At 38.9% G+C, this 12,500-nt stretch overlaps 1 protein-coding gene across 1 annotated transcript in view; it reads left to right on the top strand.

The window, feature by feature from the left end:
- Positions 1 to 12,500, top strand: part of LOC143301067 (uncharacterized) — a 98,354-nt gene that overhangs the window by 24,938 nt on the left and 60,916 nt on the right. Inside the window, exon 2 of the mRNA XM_076615072.1 lies at positions 7,378 to 7,542. Within this exon, the coding sequence (XP_076471187.1) occupies positions 7,404 to 7,542 (139 nt within the window). The 5' untranslated portion in view covers positions 7,378 to 7,403. The remainder of the gene's footprint in view (positions 1 to 7,377; positions 7,543 to 12,500) is intronic.

Raw genomic sequence — 12,500 nt, forward strand, 5'->3', positions numbered from 1 at the left:
TCTCCTGTATTATGCTGTCTTAGCTTCCCTAAGGTGTAGCCATTCTCCTGTCTTATGCTGTCTTAGCTTCCCTCAAGTATAGCCATTCTCCTGTCTTATGCTGTCTTAGCTTCCCTAAAGTGTAGCCATTCTCCTGTCTTATGCTGTCTTAGCTTCCCTCAAGTATAGCCATTCTCCTGTCTTATGCTGTCTTAGCTTCCCTAAGGTGTAGCCATTCTCCTGTCTTGAGCTGTCTTGTATTTGTATTTCTTTTTATCACAACAGATTTCTCTGTGTGAAATTCGGGCTGCTCTCGCCAGGGAGAGCGCGTCGCCACACTACAGCGCCATCCATTTTTTTGTATTTTTTCCTGCGTGCAGTTTTATTTGTTTTTCCTACCGAAGTGGTTTTTTCTACAGAATTTTGCCAGGAACAACCCTTTTGTTGCCGTGGGTTCTTTTACGTGCGCTAAGTGCATGCTGCACACGGGACCTCGGTTTATCGTCTCATCCGAATGACTAGCGTCCAGACCACCACTCAAGGTCTAGTGGAGGGGGAGAAAATATCGGCGGCTGAGCCGTGATTCGAACCAGCGCGCTCAGATTCTCTCGCTTCCTAGGCGGACGCGTTACCTCTAGGCCATCACTCCAGCTATAGCCATTTTCCTTCAGTTCTCTGTCAACCCTTCTACGCCATGTCGCCCTTGCTCATCTTCGCTCTCTTTTTTTGCCCATCTAGTGTTACGTCAAATCCATTTGTTCGTTTAATCATCAATATGTTTGACAGAATGAATGCAACTCTAAATACGTCTTCTTTCACAGCTATGCGAATATTTCCAACCGTTTTTTGTTTTGTTTTGTTTTGTTTTTTTTTTTTTGTGTGTGTGTGTGTGTGTGTGTGTGTGCAAATTTTCTTTCTTTCTTTCATTCATTTCTTTCTTTCTTTCTTCACTGTCGAATATTAGAAAAGTAAAGTGGTTAACTGAGACAGAGAGAGATCCAGTTAGCCAGAGAGTGAGAGTAAGAGAGAGAGAGGGAATGAGAGCGAGCGAGCGAGAAATGAGTTAGAGAGAGGGATATATATATATATATATATGCAGTTTAAACAGCATTTTATTTGGAACATGTCACAATACAACACAGATATAGATGAACAGGACAATAAGAAAATCTTATATAAAGTCCGGTCCTGATACATGTACATACTGAATATGTGAGGGATGTCTGTCATCATAACTAGAAGTTAAAACGTGACCATACATGAGTTCTGATCAAAACTAAGCTGAGATATAAATAAAGTAAAAGAAAATTGAATAATAAACGGGTGGTGAAGACTGAAGTCAATAGAGAGAGAGGAAGTGAAAGAGAAGTATCAACGCTTGGGCACAAACACAGTAAGACAGTCAGACTGAACTTGGCCGACAAACAAAGCGGCGAAGGCCAACCGTCCCGCGAAAAAAAAGGAGAAAAAAAAGAAGAAAAAAGCACACAAATAGTGTGTGTGTGTGTGTGTGTGTGTGTGTGTGTGTGTGTGTGTGTGTGTGTGATAATGCTTTAGTATTGTGGACTATTAGGTCCCTGCCTTAAACAGGATCTGCACTACGCGATACTTAGTGATAAAGGCACAAGAAGGCGAATATCTGTACTCTGGTACAGACAAATAAGTGACTGGGTGATCGATTGACTGAGAGAGAGAGAGAGAGAGAGAGAGAGAGAGAGAGAGAGAGAGAGAGAGAGAGAGAGAGAACGGACAGACAGACAGATAGACAGATAGACAGACAGACAGACAAAATCAGGCATACAAATAAACAAAGAGCGAAAAAAAAAAAACACCAAAAAAAACCCCAACAAACAGCAGCAGCAACAACAGTAACGGAAAGACAATGCCCAGGAGACCAATAGCTGCTGTCGCTGTTCTCCAAAGATAGAAAGCTTTAGACACAGTGACAAAGGCATCAACATCGTAAAACCGCATCAGCAGCTTTGATTTTCTTCCCTTTGCCCCAGAGCAAGGCCCCAGCTTAACCCCCCAGACCCCCCAGACCACCTTCCCCCCCACCCCCCACCCCCCAGAAAAGGGGGGGAAGAAAAAGAAGATAAGAAAAATACCAAAAAACTTCATACCACAATAACAAGACATTCTGATCGTCCAGTTAACAAAAGGAGTTAATCGCGTCGCTGTTTCTCGCATTGAATGAAAAAAACAACAACAAAAAAAACAATACAAGGGAACTAATTTCTCGTACATAGCGTCTATTTTTTTAAATCAGTGCGATGTGGACAGCAGCTTGTGTACTGTTCAACTTAAGCCTAGCCCAGCTTTTGTTGCAAATTGTGTGCAATATTTGAGTCTCTCTGTTCGCTGGTTACCTCCTGATTTGTCTTGAATGAAACTTCGTTTTTGGTGCACGTAAACGAAAACCAGTTAATGCGCAGACTTGTCGCTTTTTTTTCTTTTTCTTTTTCTTTTTTGTGTTTTCTTTCATTTCGGATGGGGTTGTTGGGAAGTGGGTATTAGTGTGGTAGGTTTGTCTGCAGCATGTCTGTCTTTGGTAATATGTGACCCTCCATCACGGAATGAGTCGCTTTGTCCCTGACCAACTTTCCCGCTAGCGGCGATTTTAGGCGGGTGGGGGTCAGGTTGTCGATTTTCAGATTTTGACTTCATAGTAAACTTTAGGCTTTCTTTTATCTCATATTGAAGTATCTAGGCATAACTGTGTCTTCTTTTGCCTTAAAAGTGTGCTTAAAATGCCTAACCCGTCATTCTGATCGCCTATGACTTCGCGAAATCGATCAACTTTGACAAGCTTGCCCTCCGTCATCTCTTGGAATCGACCGGTCGAATCATACATTGTTTTAAAGGTCAAGTCCGTCTCTTTCAATCTATGTCCTTCTCATTGGTTGATTTTTTAACTACGAGCGAATCGTCGCTTTCAAAATAAGGATACACTACGTAAACAATGCGTCACTATGAAGGAAAATCCCCTCTGTCATTGGCCGAGAGAGGCCACGTGACGAAACCAGCCATTCAGCTCGCTAGCTCAAATAAACATGGTCGCAGAGTTCGGAAGCACGTTTTCAAGAGTGACTTGGCGATTTCCTGACAAGATACACTTGCGTTGCACACATTTTGCCATTCAGTGAAGAAGACGACATATGTGAGTTTCTAACCCAGTACTTCATTGATGGAACTGACCGTTCATGAAATCGATCTCAGTGAACACGAAGGCAACGCTGATTTCGAAAGCAGACGACGCAGGATTGTCGTTCAGTTTTCATCAACAATAATATTAATTTTGATGTAGATGACGAATCAACATTTGCACTATATACAGAAAGATTGGAAGCCTTCGCCTGTAATTGCCGAAATCACATGCACCAGGTGCCATCAGTGTTGTGACTGACATGGAAACAAGTGAAACTGACTTGCTCCACTGAAGTGATAGAACTGGGTTTCTCACAGCTCACACAAGGAATATGCAAGCAAAGTGACTGGGGGACTGGATATAGCTGAAGTGTCTGAAGGTAAGCTTTCTTATTTTACCCACATTGACAAATACTGAAATGTAATGATGGTATAATCAATTGATAATAATTTATTTAACAATGATTGACTCAAGACTGATTTATTGTCTTACATTGGAACAGGAATTCACTGTTTGACATGTGGAATAAAAATGATTAAAAGAATAAAGTGAATCTGAGGAAATTAACAGAATGTAAATTAAAAGATCTCTCTCTCTCACACACACACAAACACACACACACACACACACACACACACACACACACACACACACACACACACACACACACACACACAATGTGTGACACAGTGTGTATACATGTCACTCACACACACACACACACATACATACACAATGTGTGTCACACAGTGAGTCACATACTCACTCACACACACACACACACACACACACACACACACACACACACACACACACACACACTGTCCCTTCACAGTTTAACCATTTAACTGAGCAAGGGGAGGTTCAGGGGCATGACATTATGAACAGTTTTCAGTTTCACAGAATTTGCTTCAATGGATATTTTATGTGAATGTGTGTCAGGTTGGTGTGTGTGTGTGTGTGTGTGTGTGTGTGTGTGTGTGTGTGTGTGTGTTGTTTTAAATAAATATAGACTTGTGTCAACAGTAAATACTAACAGTATTACTAATAGTTCAATTTCTTTTTCAGCCCTGAAAGATATGATGGTACTTTATATGCCTGCCTGTACACCAGTGAATAATTCTGATATCACTGCTGGCAAGTGATGTCATCAGAAGGAGAGGCAACACCACCAAACTAACTACACTGTCAACTAAAGAACTGTCTGCTGGTGAACTATCTATGAGTGAGTGAGTCAACTGTTAATGTACTATGATTTATAGTATAAATTTACTATGAAGTGTGCAAACTTTTTCTAGATGTACATGTATGGAATTGTAAACTTTTGCACAGACATTTACATAAATGATATAAGTGTGCATGTGCTTGACATGCCACTATGCATAAAGTAACTTAATGGATTACAGCATGTCATGCACATGCACACTGATATGCACACTGATACTCATAGTGATACAGCATTAATAATCACTATTTCATACTTTTATTATCAGTAAACTGCTTTGTCTGATTATATTATGATATATATATATATATATATATATATATATATATATATATATATATATATATATATCATAAGTGTATTCTTTTTTTATTTTCTGATAAAATACATAGAACTAGAAGTAAAGCATTTTGTAAAGTCCTGTGTAAAGAATGAAAGCTGTGATGTAAATGTACAAAACTGAAATTACTGTTGATATTTAATCTAATATTATTAGCATTAATGAATAAACTTTAGAACATATAGAAAATAATTCAAAACAAAGGAAATGAAAAGAGATAAAGAAGTATTACATAACAAACTGTTTCAGGATAAACCATGCATTTTTGGAACATACTGACACCACCGGTGGAGAAAAAAGAGTGGAGGAAGAAGGTTCAATATCAACACCATCCACCCTGATGACACTTTGTACCACAAGAATTGATTACCTGTGCCACATATCTGCACATTTTTTTTTTTTAATTTTTTTTTTAGCAGATTGAGTGTTTGTTTGATGAGGTGGTGTGTCTTTATTGTATGAAGTATGGGTTTGACAAGTAGGTTTTCTTTGCAGATGAAGTGTTTGAAGTGTTCATTTGGATTATGAAATGTATTTCATTTGATGCTATGCTGGGATAAAACACACATGAACTTGTACCTTTTGTATGAGCAGTTTTGTTGTGTGGATCTTTTTTGTTATTTTGTTGTGCTTGTTGTATGGATTATGGTAATATCACAAGCACACTAAGCCAGTGAGCACATTGAATTACAACAATTACATGATTCGGCATCATGATTTAGCATTTTGTACCTCTAATCTGGCATAAATTTTAGTACACATACTATACAAAGCAAAAGTTTCATAGTAATTGGACCACAAACAACACCACAACAAAACTGATCTTAAAACTGGAAGGGTTTTAGTCATGTTGAGCTGATTAAAAAGTAAGTATACTAATACTTCAGTTGCAATTCTTTCCAAAAAAATTAGAAAATTCTTATTTGAATAAAATCAAATACACTCAATATTTTTCTTTCAAACTTTGTGCAATTGTGGATATTGCCACTAAGTATGTGTGTGCCAAATTTCATGAACATATCTTGCTTAGAAGTATGTGGTTGCTATGAACATGTTCCAAAACTTTTCGGCCTTGATTTCTCAGTTCGTTACTTTCGCGACTTTAGAACTTCAAATTACAATAACTTTTCACAGAATCATCCGATTTACAAACTTTTTTTTTCGCTGTAAAGGTCATTTATTGCAGATTTATGATATACCAATAACTAAAAATCGACCTCTGGTGCAAAGCGACTCATTTCGTGGTGGAGGGTCACATATGTCTGTCCGTCTTTGCTTGCTTTTGTTTGTTTTGACTCCCCCCCCCTCTTTCTCTCTCTCTCTCTCTCTCTCTCTCTCTCTCTCTCTCTCTGTGTGTGTGTGTGTGTGTGTGTGTGTGTGTGTGTGTGTGTGTGTGTGTGTGTGTTTGTCTTTCTCTCTGTCTCTGTCTCTCTGACTCTGTCTGTCTCTCTGCCTCTCTCTCTCTGTGACTCTCTCTCTCTCTCTCTGGGTGTGAGTGTGTGAGTGTGTGACTGTGTTCCCATTATTATATTTTTATAATGATGATGATGATGGTACGTTGATCAGTATTATAATTATCATTAGTAGTAGGGGTGGTGGTGGTGGTAGTGGTAGTAGTAGTAGTGGTAGTAGTAGTAGTAGTATTTACCATTGTTATCTTATCGTTACCGTTTTTGTTGTCACAAGGACAGGTTGGAATCTTTATCCTTGGGTAATAAAGTTTTTGAATTTTGAATCTTGAATCTCTCTGTCTCTCTCTGTCTCTGTCTCTGTCTCTGTCTCTCTCTTATGCAACCTTTTCTGTGTGTTTTCATACTGATGGAAACCCCACCCCATTCCGTTTTTTTTTGTTTTTTTTAAAATTAATTTTGTTTTTACAATCGTTCACACTGTCTAGGATTTTTTACATTCTTTTTATTAATGGTGTGGCTTGTCCTCTTCATGTCTGGTCTGCCTCGCCAGGTCGCCGTGTTAAGCGTTTCTTGGGCGACCTCTTTTTTTTTTTTTTCTGTCTCCCCCTTGCGGGTTCCTGGCGAAAGCTTAGCTTGTGATGGTGTTTTGGATGCAGGATTTCGGAGCACACGCTCACACAGACACACACAGACACGCACACACACACACACGCATATATATATATATATATATATATATATATATATATATATATACATACATATATACATGCATATATACATATATATATATATATATATATATATATATATATATATATATATAGAGAGAGAGAGAGAGAGAGAGAGAGAGAGAGAGAGAGAGAGAGAGAGAGCATGCACGCACAAACACACACAGCATCCACGCACACACACTCTTTGTCTCTCTCTCACACACACACGCACGCACGCACGCACACACACACACACACACACACACACACACACACACACACACACACACACACACACACACACATATATATATATATATATATATATATATATATATATATATATATATATATATATCGCAAGAAAAAAGAAGCAGACCATCTAGAAACAAGAACAACAGTAACAACAAGAAGACAAAACTTTCTATAAAAAAGCAAAAACAAAACAAAAAACAAAAAAAAACAAAAAACGAAAGTACGTAACCATCCTTTGCTACTAGTTTGATAGTTGTTGTTTTTTTTCTTCTTTATCATCGTCGTCTTTGTTTCATCTGTTGCAGAGCTGACGACGACGACGACGACGACGATGCAGGGAAGAAGAGAGTCGACGAGGCCCCGGAGCTTGCTGTGTCTTGGAGCCGTGACGATAACGATGATGATGATGATCGAGGTGACGACAGCCTACAACAGCTTCTGTTCAAGACCTGCAAATATGGAGATTTGCTGTAAGTTGTTTTTTTTTTTTTTTTTAAATTTTAATTTTATTTTATACAGCGTTTGTGTTGTGCATTTGTGTGTGTGTGTGTGTGTGTGTGTGTGTGTGTGTGTGTGTGTGTGTGTTGTAGTGATAATGTTAGTGTGTGTGTATGTGTGTGTGTGTGTGTGTGTGTGTGTGTGTGTGTGTGTGTATGTGTGTGTGTGTTGTAGTATTTGTGTGTGTGTGTGTGTGTGTGTGTGTGTGTGTGTGTCTTTTAGTGTTTGTGTGTGTGAGTGTGTGTGTATTTGTGTTTGTGTGTGTGTGTGTGCGTGCGTGTTTGTCCTCTCTCTCTCTCTCTGTGTGTGTGTGTGTGTGTGTGTGTGTGTGTGTGTGTGTGTGTGTGTGTGTGTGTGATAGAGAGAGTCAGAACGGGAATGGGAACAGTTTATCCACAATGATCCTAAGGATCCTAAGGCCTCAGCCCGCAAGTGAACGGGTGGCCGTGGGTTCGCATGAACGTAATACATCTCAATCAACCAACCAACAGTCAACAAGCAAGCAAGCAAGCATAAATGTAGACAATAAAACATACTGCGTTATATTCACGTTACGAAGTAGAAGTTTCTCTCAGTCTTTTATGCCTTTTAATACAGAAACAAAGCGCGCGTGTGTGTGTGTGTGTGTGCGTGACAGAGAGAGAGAGTGAGAGAGAGAGAGAGAGAGAGAGAGAGAGAGAGAGAGAGTGCATTTCTGAGTGAAAACATGTGTTTATGTGTGTGTGTGTGTGACTGAGTGACTGAGAGAGAGAGTGTGTGTGTGTGTGTGTGTGGGGGGGGGGGGGGGGGGGTCGAGGGGGTGGGGGAGTGGGGGCTAGGGGGGCCGGGGGGGAGGGGTAGGTAGGTGTATGGGCTCTCGAGGCAATGGCCGAAGCAGCAGAAAAGAGTTCCAGGTGGATCTTGTCGGGGAGGAATGAAAGTAGGCGTACGATGGCTCAGTGGTTAGTTTCAGTTTCACTTTCTCAAGGAGGCGTCACTGCGTTCGGACAAATCCATACACGCTACACCACATCTGTTGAGCAGATGCCTGACCAGCAGCATAACCCAACGCGCTTAGTCAGGCCTTGAGTGCATGCTTACATATTTGTGTACCTATGAAAGTGGATTTCATTTTATGTAATTTCGCCAGAGGACAACACTCTCGTTGCCATGGGTTCTTTTTCAGTGCGCCAAGTGCGTGCTGCACACGGGACCTCGGTTTATCGTCTCATCCGAAAGACTAGACGCTCAGTTTGATTTTCCAGTCAAACTTAGGAGAAAGGGCGAGAGCGGGATTCGAACCCACACCCTCACGGACTCTCTGTATTGGCAGCTGAGCGTCTTAACCATTCTGCCACCTTCCACCAGTGGTTAATTAAAACTCAGTCCTGAAGTGGCGACCACCCTGGAAGCGCGGGTTCGAACCTGCTGAGGACCAGAAAAAAAGAAAAAGAAAAGAAAAGGCGATAATACAAGGGCATCCAGGAGTCATGACCTGGGTGGGTGCGGCCCGGCCCCCTCAGAGTGTGAGGAGTTAAGGGCCGAAACACTTGACTGAGGGGGGCTTCTTCTCTGAAGACCTTGTACTGTCCAGCTCTTCCTAGTAGAGTTTCTAATGACTTTCAAGAGGGATTCCTTCGTCTAGGTAAGAAAAAGAATAACAACAAAGACAAAGAAACAAAGAAGAACAAACGAACAAACAAAAGTTAATGTCCTCATACAGATATCAATTGATATTGATTACTGAACATTTAAACTGAACACTTCTTAATTATGGATTGTCCGGTGGCTGTTTGCCATTGAGAGGAAACTGATCTGTAACAGTTAATTGTGTGACATAACTGTGTTTGTTTTGGAAGGGGAAGGGGGAGGGGGAGGTGTGGGAGTGTGTTGTGAAATTGGTATGAGAGTACAGGATTTAAAAAAAAAAAAAAAAAAGTTTAAACATAAGTATGATTGTACCACCACCACTAACTACTATCACCACCACCTGTCAGTAATAACGAATCTTATTTATTCCGAAGATATGTACGACACTACTTTTACTACTACTACTACTACTACTACTACTACTACTACTACTACCAACACCAACACCATATCCACAACCAAGTATTATTGTTATTTGTATTTGTATTGGTCGCATTACGCCGATACTGGCAAAGAACTCCTCTTCCTGCGAGAGTCATTCCATTTTGTCTGGCGGAAGCGGACACTGCTAGGAATTACCAATAACCGTATAAAAGGAAACGGATATCCCTAGATCGAACAGTCTCGCGAGACTACGTGACAGAGGATATGTCGTAACGGTCACGTGCTCATATCAATCAGTGGCGCCCTCTGGCCGGCAACGGTAAAATCTCAAGGGGGAGGAAATTTGATGCGCGGAATTGCTTACGTTCTTTTTCGATCGAAAGAGGGATTCGCTTATTTACTTGTTTATCAGTCTGTCTGTCTGTCTGTCTGTCTGTCTGTCTGTATGCCTGGCTGTCTATCTGCGTCTGTCTTTCTCTGTCTCTGTCTCTCTCTCTCTGTGTCTCTGTCTCTCTTTCTGTGTCTCTCATTCATGGAAAGGAATCATGGTGCTTTCAGCTAAAGGCAAACGAATGTATGAGAAAGGATGAAAGAAAAAAAAAAGGAAGGAAGGAAGGAAGGAAGGATAAAACTCAAAGAAAGGAAACATGGTATTTTGAACAACATGCAAAATACTTTTTCCACAAAGCAAGGAAGGAAGAAAAGAGAGAAAAACCAAGAAAACATTGCAGTTTGAACAACAAAGCACAAGGAAGGAAGGAAGGAAGGGAAAGAGAGAGAGAGAGAGAGGCAGTTTGAACAACAAAGCACAAGGAAGGAAGGAAGGAAGGAAGGGAAAGAGAGAGAGAGAGAGAGAGAGAGAGAGAGAGAGAGAGAGAGAGAGAGGCAGTTTGAACAACAAAGCACAAGGAAGGAAGGAAGGGAAAGAGAGAGAGAGAGAGAGAGAGAGAGAGAGAGAGAGAGAGAGAGAGAGAGAGAGAGAGAGAGAGAGAGAGGCAGTCTGAACAACAAACCACAAGGAAACGAAGAAAACACACACAAAAAGAAGAAGAAAAAAAAGAAAAGAAAAAAAAAGAAAAAAAAGAAAAGAAAAAGAAAGGAAGGACATATGGCAGTCATTTTGAACTACAACCAAAAAGGAAATGAAGAAAAGAAAGAAAGAAAGAAAAGGAGAAAAAGAAGAAATGAAAATAAGTAACGAAGGAGACATAGCACTTTGAACTAGAAGCAAAAAGCAAATAAAGGTATGAGGAAGGAAGGGAACAACATACAAAAAGGAAATAAAGAAAAGAAGGAAAAGAAAGAGAATAACAAAAACAAAGTAAGAAAGAAAGAATGAAAGAAACTACAGAAAGAAGGAAACATAGGAGTGTGAACTACAAGCAAAAGGAAATAAATGAAAAAAAAGAAAGAAAGATAGAAAGAAAAAAGGATAAAAGAAAGAACAAAGGAAAAAAGGGAAGGAAGGGAGGAATGAAGAAAGAAAGAAAGAACGAAAGAAAGAAAGAAACGTAGCAGTTTGAACTAGAAACAAAAGGAAGTCAGAAAGAAAAAAAGAAAGAAAGAAAAAAAGATAGGAAGAAAGAAAGAAAAAGAAAGATAGAAAGGAAGAAAGAAAGAAAGCAAGAAAGACAGAAAGAAAGCAAGAAAGACAGAAAGAAAGGAAGAAAGAAAGAAAGCAAGAAAGACAGAAAGAAAGAAAGAAAGACAGAAAGAAAGGAAGAAAGAAAGAAAGCAAGAAAGACAGAAAGAAAGCAAGAAAGACAGAAAGAAAGGAAGAAAGAAAGACAGACAGAAAGAAAGACGCGGGAAAAAAAGGAAAGAAACGTAGCGGTTTGAACTTCAAAAGGAAATCAAAAGAAAGAAAAAAGAAAGAAAGAAAGAAAGAAAAAATAAAGGGAAAGAAAGACAGAAAGAAAGAAACAGTTTGAACTACAAGCAAAAGGAAATCAGAAAGAAAGACAGACAGACAGAAAGGAAGACAGAACGAAAGAAAGAAAGAAAAAAAAAAAAAAGAAAGAAGAAACATAGCAGCCTGAACTACAAGCAAAATGAAAGAAGAACGAAAGAAAGAAAGAAGAAAAGAAAGACAGAAAGGAATGAAAGAAAGAAAGAAAGAAAGAAAGAAAGAAAGAAACATAGCAGCCTGAACTACAAGCAAAATGAAAGAAGAAAGAAAGAAAGAAAGAAAAGAAAAGAAAGAAGAACGAAAGAAAGAAAGAAGAAAAGAAAGAAAGAAAGAAAGAAAGAAACATAGCAGTCTGAACTACAAGCAAAATGAAAGAAGAAAGAAAGAAAGAAAGAAGAAAAGAAAGAAGAAAGAAAGAAAGAAAGAAGAAAAGAAAGAAGAAAGAAAGAAAGAAGAAAAGAAAGAAAGAAAGAAAGAAAGAAAGAAAGATAGAAACATAGCAGTCTGAACTACAAGCAAAATGAAAGAAGAAAGAAAGAAAGAAAGAAGAAAAGAAAGAAGAAAGAAAGAAAGAAAGAAGAAAAGAAAGAAAGAAAGAAAGATAGAAATAAAGAAACATAGCAGTCTGAACTACAAGCAAAATGAAAGAAGAAAGAAAGAAAGAAAGAAAGAAAGATAGAAACATAGCAGTCTGAACTACAAGCAAAATGAAAGAAGAAAGAAAGAAAGAAGAAAAGAAAGAAGAAAGAAAGAAGAAAAGAAAGAAAGAAAGAAAGAAAGAAAGAAAGAAACATAGCAGTCTGAACTACAAGCAAAATGAAAGAAGAAAGAAAGAAAGAAGAAAGAAAGAAGAAAAGAAAGAAGAACGAAAGAAAGAAAGAAGAAAAGAAAGACAGAAAGGAAGAAAGAAAGAAAGAAACATAGCAGTCTGAACTACAAGCAGAAGGAAATAAAAAATAAATAGATAAAAAAAACATAGCAGTTTGAACTACAAGCAAAAGGATATAT

The sequence above is a fragment of the Babylonia areolata genome, chromosome 27, assembly GCF_041734735.1.
Source record: "Babylonia areolata isolate BAREFJ2019XMU chromosome 27, ASM4173473v1, whole genome shotgun sequence".
In the NCBI taxonomy this organism is placed as follows: Eukaryota; Metazoa; Mollusca; class Gastropoda; order Neogastropoda; family Buccinidae; genus Babylonia; species Babylonia areolata.